The sequence below is a fragment of the Dendropsophus ebraccatus genome, chromosome 4 (assembly GCF_027789765.1).
Source record: "Dendropsophus ebraccatus isolate aDenEbr1 chromosome 4, aDenEbr1.pat, whole genome shotgun sequence".
NCBI classification, from domain to species: Eukaryota; Metazoa; Chordata; class Amphibia; order Anura; family Hylidae; genus Dendropsophus; species Dendropsophus ebraccatus.
Genome location: NC_091457.1, coordinates 92,206,816 through 92,220,784, shown reverse-complemented (window position 1 = coordinate 92,220,784; position 13,969 = coordinate 92,206,816). Strand labels below are relative to the sequence as shown.

The window sequence follows — 13,969 nt, the reverse complement described above, 5'->3', positions numbered from 1 at the left end:
CTTTGTGGTTACTTCCCCACCTTTTTCAAGGATGCTTGATGTCAAGGAGGAAATGTAAATCTGCACAAACTGGATATATCTCACAGCTGAGGGTTTGCTACAGAGCAAGTCCCTCCCCTGTTCAAATAATCTGTTCAAATGTATCAGTGTAGGTAAAAAGTATGAGAGTTTGTACCTGTTCAGCTCACTGAGGACTGTGTATATGTGATGCAACTATTACAAACACTAAGCTACCACAAGTCTTATCTCCCCAGTGTTAAAAGATCTGGGTTGGATATGGAAAACAAGATACAGTATTTCCCAGCTCCATCATAATGATAATAAATGCTGTCATGCTTATTGTCTACCACGTGCCGGGTTGTCTGGATTGACAACAAAGTGGAAGAATTGTTTCACAAATAGGGCAGTGTTTCATGTATTGCCAAATATAAGAGGCTTACTCAGTGGGGGTCTGCAGCACATTACACATTAGTGGTGGACTGCAGTGTAGTCTTAGTATAATACAGCAGCTAAACTCCAATGGACAGCTTGCTGCATCCAAGATAGACAGCTGCTCGGAATCTATACAATATACCAAAGGGTCAGGATAGAAATGTATATTAAAACATCAGATCTGGATTATCAGTCTTCTAGAGGGCTGTCTGCAGCTATCACTAGGGGCAGCTAACCGAAGACTTTCAGTGGGAGATGCATAAAGGTCCTCCCATCAATATAAAGTGTATGGGGGTTCAACTAAGACTCCACTAACTGATGGTGTCAGTGAACATAGGGATTAGGCATGATGGAATACCACTGCCCAATGCCTTTGTCCTCAGAAAGTAAAGCCACTGTCAGAGATGTCTGGCTGTGGCTTACCCCTCCCCCTCCCATAAAATACACAGGAAAATCATGTATATAAGGATGAAAGGAGAAATAACTGTTGGCTGAACAATTTTTCCGATCATTACTGAAGGTGTTGTAAACATAAGTTGTCAATATAGGCATGTACAGACAGGCATGGGCCCCATTCATTTCAGCGGCTGTGTTCGGGGAATTTGTTGTATGGTGTGCTGCACTTCTGAGTCTGAGATAAAACACTTATATGCTATGAAAATGACCTAAACATACTCACTGGCTGACTACATTTAGGCCACTGAAATGAATGATGCCCAAGACTGTCCCTATGTGGCTTTACGTCACGATACATCTTTGTGTTGCACAAATACCATGACATACCGTCACAATAGGATACCAGAGGGTGATAAGCATTTTAAGGAAGTTCTCATTCCCATGCAGAAGTTGGGTGTAAGCTCTCAGGGCCTGGCATTAAAAAGGGGTACAGCCAGTGTCAGGGCAGGCAAGAGAAATGGCCTAGGGGGTAGCGCATACTGTTTACTTTGGCACATAAGACTATTGAGAAAGCAGTTTCAGCAATAACCCTGGGGTGAGCACATTCACAGCTGCCATGTCAATGCTTGTGCCAGTCATTTGCTAGTGGCGCCATACGTGCTCTGCGCAGGACCAACCCTTCAGGCTTACCTTGTTGATGAGTGTCATGGCATACACCAGCAGCTCTGAATCTGCCCCATTTTTCTCTTCCAGGATATCGATGAGGTTTGACCATGGGTTGGTACCTAGATACAAGGTGTAAAATAATAGATTGTAACTTTGATAATGTAATATACAGTGACTGACAAATGGGCTCTTCTTCAAACACAATGTTTTATATGTGATCTTTCTTGGCCCTTTAAGTGGCTAAATAAAGAGCATATAGAGGTGCAGGAAGACTCTGTACACCCTATAACGGAGCGGACATTTACTAGATTTGTGGGGTTAAGAGAGGACGAAGCAACGTAAACAGCAGATGTGAGGATCTGGGCAGCCTTGGATGTCCTGCTTGCACCTGACACAGTATGAGCCAGACATGAGTCCTGCAGATGTTAGCGTGTGCAATAATCGGAGCTGCCAAGGTATAAAAGAAGACTTACCTCGGTTCTGATCCACAGTATTTACGGCTCTGATAAGGAGAGGGGCATTGGATTCTGTGTACTCTACAAATACAATCAGCAGTTTCAGGGCTGTCTTTACCACCAGGCGGTACTGCAGGGGCAGAGAAGGAGAGTTAGGACTTCGCTTTTCAAGATCTGCTTTATTTCATAGCTTGTTGAGTTAAATTTTATGGGAAACAGAAACAAGGTGAAGTGTAAAGTATTGCTGGCACCATCTATGGGGACGTCTGTACAGGAAATAAAGAAAAACAAATTGTTCTAGAACAATCTGTAAAGTAAAATCAAGTGTCTGGTGACTGCTGGATACGGTAACTTACCGGACTGCCGCAGAGCGTGTACAACCACTGAACCGTCTCATTGTGATTTATCACTCCATTCATACCATCCACAAAGAGCATGATCTGACTCAAAGCTGCAATCAAACACAAAACGTATATTAAACTTTATTTAATTTTATACAAAGAGCGGATATTTTCTTCAAACTGTGCAGTAAGAGGACATCATGGAGAGCCTCTGGCTGGTTGCACACTGGATACTTACCCCTAAGGATGTAGTTTTGGTAGTTCTGGTCAGCCTCAGCTCCGACTTTAATTAGACATGTTAGTCCCTCTGAATTCACAAATTCTGGAACCAGATCTTTGTCTTCCTATGAAAGGAATGAAGTCGTAAGTGTATTAAGTAACAATAAATCATGAGGGGTTATAAATGTGCATGCTGGAGCTTTTAGTGCCACAATCTAAAGTCAATGTGCTCTATGTGGTATTTTTACATGGAACTTTTAGAGAATGAGGGTACTAGCCTATGATTCACATTCTTGGGGTAGCAGGACTAACACAGCGACCTTTAGGGGTCCTCACTGTACTGATTTAGTGACCAAGCGGTAACTAAAAGTGGTGATGGATTCCTTAAGCATCTGGTTTGCGCAACGAATCCCCCTCCCCCATCCAAGACATCCAGCAAAGAATTCTTACCTGGAAAAGCTGCTTAAGAGAAAAGAGTGACCTCCGTAACTCCGGACCATTGGAGTTGTATAATTTTTCTGTGAAGTTAGAAGGAAAAAAAGTAAGTGGCGTGTCACAGATTCCATGCTGCACCAAGATCTTCACATCCTAACTCCACCCTCGGGTTATTCTCCCACAATAATGGAATCTGGGAGCAGCGGTACTAATATTAGAGGATCATAAGTAGGCGTTTCTATCCTAAGCGGCTGCTCCACATCTCCCTCCAAAAGTCTGGAATGACAAAGCTGCTCACTGAGCCTTACTAAGAGAGAGACCTGGGCTGCTGCTCAGCAGAACATCTGTATATACTAATCCATCTGTGATCTGCAAGACTGCCAAGTCTCTGTCCAGTAATATTTAATGGGCGACTTACCTAGAATCGAATGGACTCTCACTGACAGCTGCGTCCGGATGATCAGCGTCGGTCGTCTGCCTTTGCTGAGGGAAAAAAAAATAGGATTCATGCAATAAAAGCCATATATTTTATAAAAGATACTCAGAATTACTCAACACAGATAATAAGACAGCTACTGAAGAACTACAGGTCTCTGTCCATCTTTGATCTTTTTTAGCCTTGACTGCATAAAGGTATTTGCGCTTTTTGAGGATCAGGTGATAATAATAAAATAATTTATACAGAGGCGCAGCCTACTCTGGCATGTCTTTCTTTTTCTCTCTACAGTATTACATGAAACTATATGTATTTGTATTTATCACATGGCAAGAACCCACTGTTTTTGCTAATTTTAGGGTAATGACTGTGATTTTACAGGAAACGCACAACTGGTAACGTGACAAAATAAATTTTACATCTAGTGAGTCACAGTAATATCTTGCTGCAGTGCACAGTATGGCCAGAAGAGGCACTCTTGAGCTGTAATCATTTATGGACTACACGTGTACCCACTACACTACATACCATGTTGTTATGCTGGGATCTTTAGTCCGCTGACTTCTAAGGCACAGTAAGAGTTTTCATTCCAGGAAGCAAATCAAAACAATATGAAAACAATAGCTTTAATAACAGGAAGCCGGCAATTGTCCGGAAGGGTCATATGTGTGAGCTAAAGAGGTCTGTAGAATGTGCTAACAGTTCTGTACTCCGCCAGAGGGGGAAGCAATGTCACAAACAGTCAGTTATGGGTTAAATAACTCTTCTATGGAAGATTAGGCTACCCTGTATCCTATAAACATTAAACCGGTCCCCTAATCATTTGTATTCTTATAATTGTACAAATGGGGTAAAATACTGTAGGCTGGGTAGCGAGCCCAAATGGCTGCCATTACACATCTTACAGAGGGTGTCACCCAGATTTATAATAATGCAAATTTACAGTCTATACCTCTGCGTACATGTGTGTCAGTCTTCACTACAGCTGCGATATTCTATTCCTGAACCAGAAGGAACAGGATGAACGAGCTACAGGTCTATCCCAGACAGCCTACGGATGTCTAACAGATTATCTGACAGATTTTTTTCAGCCAGGAACAGACTATAAACAGAGAGCAGGTCATAAAGGAAAGACTGAGATTTTACCCCTTTTCAAACCCATTCCTGGCCTTGGATGTAAAAATCTGTCAGATATCTGCTGGTGTAATAGGCCCTTAAGGCTATGTTCACACACATCATCAAAATCACGGCCATTTTTAATGGGGGGGTTGTCATTAAAAGTCCAATAACGGCCGTTATTTTAAAACGACCATTTTTAAAACAGTCATTATTTGGTGTCAAACGACGGCTGTCTAATAAAATGGGCTGTGATTTTGACGGTGTGTAAAAACAGCCTTAGGTTATGTTCACACATAGTATTTCCGTCAGTCTTTTTCAACCAAAACCAGAATTGGGTTTAAAACTTTTTCCAAATTTTCCATTATAATTTTGCCCTGTTCCACCAAAAGACTGACGGAAATACTATGTATGAACTTTGGGTAATACTGCAGAGCCTGCAGCTGTCAGGACATGCTGGAAGTTGTAGTTTGCCAACAGCTGAGAAGCCTGAGTTACCCCCGCACCTGATCCATCTACCCCTCCCTGTGATGTCGAGCTGAATTAAAGCCGTTGATATACAAGAACCTTTTATCGGTGAGTGCTTTGATATTTATCTCCTTTCATTCATTTGATCCTCTCCTCTACCGGAGCACCACCGACAAGGCAATATATATGTATCCGAAGTTCCACCATTGTTCCATGTAGCTGTGTTTAGTGGTTACTACATAGTGTCAGTTAGTGCCGGCTACTATATCTCTGTCTCTGGAGTATAATGTATATGCTGCCCACCGATGTGTAATTATAATGGATGCTGAGGAATCTGGGTACCATATGCCAGCAATTAAATCTAAATCAAGCCATGCCAGTCTGAACTCCGGCTGCAGGTCACCTGAGGTCTCCTCTACCTTCCCTGTACATTCCTACTATTTCAAGAGCCCAAATTCTTTCCCATTAGTTAGGAGGAGCGATTCTGTTGCTATGCAACCCACCAACAAATGGAGGCGCAGACGGCGATGATGTGACCGGGGGCAACAGGAAACAGGATTAAGACTAGAGAGCAGATGTCATCCCGGCTGCTCAGCGGTAAAGACCTCAGTTTTTCCAAGCAGACGCTGTTTATTATAGTCGGTCCTGCACTTATCCTGATGAGCAGAGGGAAATTCACCTCTGTGTAAACAACAGAACCCAGGACTCGCATATTCCATCCAGGAGGCCACCAAGAATGGCAACTGCACCCTGCACACAGCCACCACTAGGGGGAGGAGTCCTAGAAATCATATACTCCTATGCAAGAAGCAGCATGGTTGGATCCATGAGACAGGGGTTAAAGGGTTAAATTCCCTAACCATTGACGTAGAAGGCTCTGGAAGCAATTGTTATAAGGTTGCCTTCATAAGCAGGTTTTGTTGACTTTACACTCATTTAACTGTAAGCTCTTACATAGGAAACCTACTTTAAATTTTATACAAATATGGAAACTGGCTCTTGGGGGTGACAGGACAGAGACACACTGGCTCTTGGGGGGGGGGCAGGACAGAGACACACTGGCTCTTGGGGGTGACAAGACAGTGATGTACTGGCTCTTGGGGGTGACAGGACAGAGACACACTGGCTCTTGGGGGTGACAGGACAGAGACACACTGGCTCTTGGGGGGGGGTGCAGGACAGTGACACTAATATTAAGGGGTTACTGAACACCACATGCTACAAGGATTAAGACATTTCCTGACTATGGGCAGTATACCCTCTAGTCATGTCTATTTCCTCTCATCTATTATTGCTGACTGCACTAGTAGGCTATATTTATCAACATAACCAACAAGACAAGATGCTGGAGCTGCTGCTACAAGTCATCTCCTGGTGTCAGACAGCTGGGTCCTCTTGTAATTCAAGTGATAAGGTGGCATGTGGGCAAACTCCTTACTATACCACCTGCTAGGAAACTGGACACCCACCATAATGCCATAATGTTGCTCATCTGAGACACTACAAGAAGAGTTGCACAGCAGCACAGAATATTTCAGAAGAAGAATTGCTCACAGTATCAGGAGTAATGCTTTTAAGACCCCTTAAGAAATAGGAAAACACACAAGTATTAAATGGAATAACCATCAAACATATACTTAGCTGTATTTTCTGATTGTACATTCTTTTATATAATTTTTTTTCTACATTATGGAGGAGGCCATCTTGCTAGAGCTGATTTCAACAGAATTTTAGAGATATGCTTTGGGGGGGGATATGAATTTAAGTAGTGAAGGACTGGTACGATTTAGCATTTACAGTCATCTGGATGATTATTCTATGTCAGTTATAATTGTTTAGTACCAGTGCTACTGTTAGGTATAAGTTTGTACTTTGGTATTGTATTGTTCCTTAATATGCAGTTGCCCTTGTATGTGACGAGGTCACTGCATTTTGTACTTGGTTTTATGTACAGATAAGATGATCAAAATTAAAGAGTTAAAAAAAATAAAGAGATATGCTTTACAACAAGCCCCATGGACATACACACAATAGACAATAGAGGGACAAGACCAGGCATGGGGAACCTTCGGCCCTCCAGCTGCTCAAAAACTACAATTTCCATCATGTCTGGGTAGCTGAAGCTTTAGTTTCGGCTGCCCAGGCATGATGGGAATTGTAGTTTTGCAACAGTTGGAGGGCCGAAAGTTCACAACAATTAAAGTGTTTTCTGAGCATGCTCTATGACCTGTGTAAGGGTCATTCTGCAGGGAGAGGGGAGCAGAGCGCTAAGCTACAGTTACTGTACATGGTGTCACTGTACTCCTGTATGTAATTATAAAGTGGTTACTGCTAGAAAGGGATCTGTAAAGAACAGAAAGTATCTGCTTAGTGCTCAGAATAAAAGCTGCAAGATTTCAGGACTTTTGAAATATGGAAATTTAGAAAAATCATCACCACAAACTGTTAAACTTGATATAAACAATAGGTCATATTCCGATGGCACATTCCCTTTAAAGAGTCCATAGACTAGTCAAGTGAGTCAGCCATTTTATTTACCAAGTCAGTTATGGATAAGAACAGTGACTCATGATGCTCTGTTATCACAAGTACCCTACTAAGTTGACAAACTCACATGGATGACTCAACCCTGTGTCAGGCAAAGGAAGACATGACTCTTATCTTGGATCCTCAAGAAAAATTAAAGTTCACATTTATAGTCAAGAATTCACATCCATAAACTGTGCACCTTTAAATAGTCTCCGTCTGCATAAATCAGTGACTTTGTAACATATGTAATCAGAAATAAATGCCTCTTAATCAACTTTCTTCCTCCCATCTCCACTTTGACAATCTTGGGAGAGAAGACCAAGTAAAAGCTTGCTGAGGGATCAAGTTACAGCTGTCTAAAGAAATCTACAAAGAAGGGAGTGACAGGAGAGAGTCAGAGGCACATGGGAGACTGCAGAGAGACAGGCGCTAGAAGCTAGACATAGTGCTAGAAGCTAGTGTCAACCCACTAGGTCAGGGACAACTGAAAACTAGAATTGGATCCTGCAGAGTAGGAATATATGTTATGTATTGACCAGAAATAGTGCCACTCCTCCGCTTATCCTATAGCAAATAAATGGTTACTGTTAGGCCTCATTCACACAGCTGTAAAATCTGCCTGTAATTGAGGATGAATTTAGACCCCAATAGTTTCTAAGTGCCTATATACACTTCTGCACGGATCTGCAAAAAAAACAAAAAAAAAACAAAAGCCCTACTGCAGACCATAATTGCAGCATACACACACCAACAGAAGTGTATGGGTACGGCATCCACACTTTGTGCGGGCATTATAGATGTTATCTCCATAACGTCCGCAAACAATATGAGTACACAAAAACATACTGATGTGTGAATGTGTGAATAAAACCCAATATTGCTTTATTAAAACTGTCTATTATGAAAAGTGCCTATGAAACAATTTAAACTCCATGATAATATGCAGCGTTAGCTGTGTGGAGTGACAGCGTCAGCTGTAGGGACATTACCTGATATATAGCATGTGCTCAAGCAGAGTGCAGGAACTCGAACCTCTGCTGTCATACAGGAAAGCAAACACTTGCCAAACCTCTGTTTACTTTGGCCTGGTGTATAAGCAATAGCTCTAGAACATTAGAACGGCTGGGTGTATCTTGTTTATTTGCTAGGAGATCACTATCTTTTGGCCCAGAGCTTATCCAATGTCTAGAGCAAATATGATAGTGTTAAAAAACTTCAGCTATTCTTAGCTATGCCCAAACAATGGTACAATTATGGCTCATTGGGCCAGCCGGGAAGGAAATGGGGGTCAGCTTTACCTCGGGGATAAGTTTCCCAAATCAAACTTTACCAAACTGCTTATGAGATTTTATATATATATATATATATATATATATATATATATATATATATACACACTCACCGGCCACTTTATTAGGTACACCATGCTAGTAATGGGTTGGACCCCCTTTTGCCTTCAGAACTGCCTCAATTCTTGGTGGCATAGATACAACAAGGTGCTGGAAGCATTCCTCAGAGATTTTGGTCCATATTGACATGATGGCATCACACAGTTGCCGCAGATTTGTTGGCTGCACATCCATGATGCCAATCTCCCGTTCCACCACATCCCAAAGATGCTCTATTGGATTGAGATCTGGTGACTGTGGAGGCCATTTGAGTACAGTGAACTCATTGTCATGTTTAAGAAACCAGTCTGAGATGATTCTAGATTTATGACATGGCGCATTATCCTGCTGAAAGTAGCCATCAGATGTTGGGTACATTGTGGTCATAAAGGGAAGAACATGGTCAGCAACAATACTCAGGTAGGCTGTGGCGTTGCAACGATGCTCAATTGGTACCAAGGGGCCCAAAGAGTGCCAAGAAAATATTCCCCTTACCATGACACCACCACCACCAGCCTGAACCGTTGATACAAGGCAGGATGGATCCATGCTTTCATGTTGTTGACGCCAAACTCTGACCCTACCATCCGAATGTTGCAGCAAAAAACGAGACTCATCAGACCAGGCAACGTTTTTCCAATCTTCTACTGTCCAATTTCGATGAGCTTGTGCAAATTGTAGCCTCAGTTTCCTGTTCTTAGCTGAAAGGAGTGGCACCCGGTGTTGGTCTTCTGCTGCTGTAGCCCATCTGCCTCAAAGTTGGACGTACTGTGCGTTCAGAGATGCTCTTCTGCCTACCTTGGTTGTAGCGGTTGGCTATTTGAGTCACTGTTGCCTTTCTATCAGCTCGAACCAGTCTGCCCATTCTCCTCTGACCTCTGGCATCAACAAGGCATTTCCGCCCACAGAACTGCCGCTCACTGGATGTTTTTTCTTTTTCGGACCATTCTCTGTAAACCCTAAAGATGGTTGTGCGTGAAAATCCCAGTAGATCAGCAGTTTCTGAAATACTCAGACCAGCCCTTCTGGCACCAACAACCATGCCACGTTCAAAGGCCCTCAAATCACCTTTCTTCCCCATACTGATGCTCAGTTTGAACTGCAGGAGATTGTCTTGACCATGTCTACATGCCTAAATGCACTGAGTTGCCGCCATGTGATTTGCTGATTAGAAATTAAGTGGTAACGTGCAGTTGGACAGGTGTACCTAATAAAGTGGCCAGTGAATGAATGTATATATATGTATATATATATATATATATATATATATATATATATATATATATATATAGATAGATAGAGAGAGAGAGAGAGAGAAAGACTGTGTAATGGGAAAATAACTCATAAATCGTACACATACATGCAACTAATTTTTACAAAAATGTGACTTTGTATATACTAGAAACTTTATTTGCACAGATTCCACCCACTATCCTACTTGTTATGAGAAGAAATAGCAAACTCGTTGTCAGGCCTCCTAACAGTTTATCGAAACTTCTAACGTAGCGGATATTACCTACATTTGACTACTATGCATTGTGTGGTGTAGAGATGACAATTCCCAAATGCAAATCAATACAGCAATCTTTGTGCACTGCAGACCCTGAACAAGCAGGAGATACTGCAAGATTTCAGCTCTGAATCCTGCAGAATGATAGATAATATTACAGGCTACAATGCAGGATTGCTAGAAGATAAGTAATGTCTGTACACAATGATTCCACAAGCAGAATTACCTGTGCAGTTTTGGGCTGGGTTCACACTACGTATATTTCAGTCAGTATTGTGGTCCTCATATTGCAACCAAAACCAGGAGTGGATTGAAAACACAGAAAGGCTCTGTTCACACAATGGTGAAATTGAGTGGATGGCCGCCATATACAGTAAATAACTGCCATTATTTCAATATAACAGCCGTTGTTTTAAAATAACAGCAAATATTTGCCATTATATGGCGGCCATCCACTCAATTTCAACATTGTGTGAACAGATCCTTTCTGTGTTTTCAATCCACTCCTGGTTTTGGTTGCAATATGAGGACCACAATACTGACTGAAATATACATAGTGTGAACCCAGCCTTGAAGTATAACACAGGATGTAATTTTGGATTAGTACATGATATAAATGCAGCTCTATAGTATAACACAGGATGTAATTTTGGATTAGTACATGATATAAATGCAGCTCTATAGTATAATACTGGATGTAACATAGTGTGCGCATACAATGACTGCGCTTTTTTGCAGAGTTTATCTGCAGTTTATCTGTTCTGCATTTCACAAAATGAATAACTGGAATACCAGGAAAATCCAGGCACCAGGCTAACACCTCTTTACTTTGTCAATCCAATGGCAAGGATTCAACTCAGGGACCATCATCCACCAGTGAAATGGGACTTTATTTCCTATTTACGCTTTACCATCACAATGAAGGGAAATGATTATAACATATCTGAAGCATCAGGAAAATAAAAACAAATATGATATAAACAGTATGGGAGTATTTACTATGGTGTGTAGCTATTACTAAACAATAATGCCTGTAAAAGTTGTTTTGCACAATGGACTCTATGCAACATCAGTATGAACACTGGGGGAGTTTTTGTAGCAGCTTTTTCTGTATTTTCTGGTCACTTTAATAAAGGGTAATATGGTTGTATATATCCACCGCTCCACTGTGATTTGACAGACCAACCATGAATAGGCTTACTGGAGAGGTTTTAAATTCGCAGCCCGCCAGTGGTTGCAAAACTACAATCCCTATCGTGCCTGGACAGGCAAACCTAAAGATGTCCAGGCATAAAGGGAATTGTAGTTTGGCGACAGCTGGAGGGCCGCAGTTTGAGGCCTGCGCCCTAATGATCAGCAGTAGGCTAGCCCCTTAAAGCTTTTCTTGCTTTTCTTCTACTGGGAAATGGTTGGAAAGGCTACTAGCTAGCTTAATGTTTTGTAAGGTAGGGGCTATACAGAGTTTTGTGAGCATGGTGCTGTGGCTTTAAGACATGCTGTCCAGTTGTTTCTGTCCCCTTATCCATCACATGTCCGCTCTTGGCATTGTCTCCGGGGATCGCGGCTTCCCACAGTGACTCAAGTCTTCTAAGAATACCACTAGTTACAAGAGAGAAAGATGACTCATGGCGCAGGAAAAGTACAAGTTCAATGTTCTCTTGTGGGGTAGGTGGACTTTCTTAGGAATGTCCTATACATACATCAGATGAGATTATGGAAGGATAAGGACAAACCCCAAAGGATGATATATCACAAACGCTGTGTGTTCAGGATTAAGCATCTCAGGCGAGAGTCTAGCCCTTATGTAAGGGAATACAATCCCCTATGGGTGCTCTGACACCCATAGTGAGAAGGTCCCTACAAAGGAGGCATTAACTTGCATAGCACTCCTATAGAAACTCCCATAAGTAACTGCATGGAAAGGACAAACAATTACTGGACTCCCCATCTAAGCATATGGAGATTTGGTGGACAGTGAGGAGTGGGCCCCCTATCTTGGCTTATCGTGTGAACCATGGGCTCCAGGATCTATCCCGCACAGCTAGAAATTTGCTGATGGTGCCTAACTTTGTGACATTTGTGGGACCTACGGTGAGATTTTAATCTGCCTGATGATGCGGGGTATCTAAATAGAAGACTGCGGGCTTGTGTGAACAGAAAACTCAGCGGTGACTCCCAGAAGCTTTTGAATATTTCCCACACAGCTAGTGATGGAAAGACACAATGATACCTATAATTATCTCTGCATACACTGCTGCCATTGTATTCCTCACACACAATCAAAACTAACCTGGCAGAGTGTGCCACACACTGGTGTGTATTGGGAAGACGTATTCCACTACTAGTTTCATTAACCGTGGGAGCAGAAAGGAGCATAATACCACCACCAAGGGTCACCTCTTACCTGCATACAGTATATGAGGATCTGGTCATTAAAACGTTTTTGTTATTCCTACCTGTTCTATTGAGTGTGTACATAGAGAGGACACAGGACATTTAGTTCTACCCCCCGCATGTATTAAATTACAACATGTAAGACATTCATTTGGACGTAAAGTTGGCACGATACCAGAATCTGGACTATGATACCAATACTACCTCCATATGTTTCCATTACAGAGTATGCTCAGAAATTTTAAGAGGAGGCCACGTGGCCACGTGGCGGCTCAACCCGCCGTCCACCCAAACGATTTACATCGGTGGACTGAGCATGAGACAGGTGGAACTTGGGACAGGCCGAACATCATGCAGCAACATGTGCCGGGCTGCCACAGATGGGGAATAGGAGGCAATTTGCCTGGAGCATTCCTAATGATGAGGAGGGTGGGGAGGAGGGATAGAGAGGTTGTGCCAGCCTGAGGCATACACAATCTAGGCCACTCCCGTTGGGCAGGGGGCTGCCAGTTTAAAAGTTGTTTTTTAGGATAATAACTGCATCACCTGCCGAATGGACCCCAGGACAGATCTTGCATTAAAAGCAGCTATTCGAAGGTACAAGTGGTTTGGGGGGGGTCAGATAGTGGGTACAGAGTCGCTTTAAAGGGGTTGTATCTTTAGAAATACATTCAACTCTGTGATCAGCAGATGGCTATAGCTCCTGCTTCATAAATTCCCAGAGATCTGTATTCAATGCTGGGAGAAGCTGCGGCCAGCTAGGCACTTTCTGCACAGTATCTGCTGCCGTATTTTATATTACATGGTGGTCTTCCAGATAGGGTTGCACAAAGGCTTTGTTTTTGTCAATACAACTTTTGATACTAAATGGGTACAAGCGGTTTAGGGGGGGGGGGTCAGATTGTGGCTACAGAGTCGCTTTAATAAGTAATATAATTCTATTCAAAAGCTATGTCTATTTTTCTTTGTGAAGACTACACAGCGTTTTCTTTTGAAGCGTGATCATTCTAGCTGCCCAGCAACCACTTGCCTAAATATCTGGGTTACCACCAATATTGTATATGTGGCTATATGTGCTCAAATTCTATCTGTTCTACAAGATTCTTGCTTTTCATCCTACACAAACTTGCTTTAGGTGCAAGGACCACTGGTGGGTAAATGAGGATACTTTCACTTTTCATAGA

General features: G+C 42.3%; 1 protein-coding gene across 5 annotated transcripts in view; it reads right to left on the bottom strand.

Annotated features, from left to right (window-relative positions):
- The window catches only part of FHOD1 (formin homology 2 domain containing 1), a 103,170-nt gene that overhangs the window by 38,654 nt on the left and 50,547 nt on the right, over positions 1-13,969 (bottom strand). For all 5 annotated transcript variants that reach the window (XM_069966268.1, XM_069966272.1, XM_069966271.1 and 2 more), the window contains exons 3-8: positions 3,363-3,427; positions 2,960-3,027; positions 2,529-2,634; positions 2,306-2,400; positions 1,968-2,079; positions 1,519-1,613 (exon numbers count right to left, since the gene is read on the bottom strand). In XM_069966268.1, coding sequence (XP_069822369.1) covers positions 1,519-1,613; positions 1,968-2,079; positions 2,306-2,400; positions 2,529-2,634; positions 2,960-3,027; positions 3,363-3,427 — 541 coding nt within the window. The remainder of the gene's footprint in view (positions 1-1,518; positions 1,614-1,967; positions 2,080-2,305; positions 2,401-2,528; positions 2,635-2,959; positions 3,028-3,362; positions 3,428-13,969) is intronic.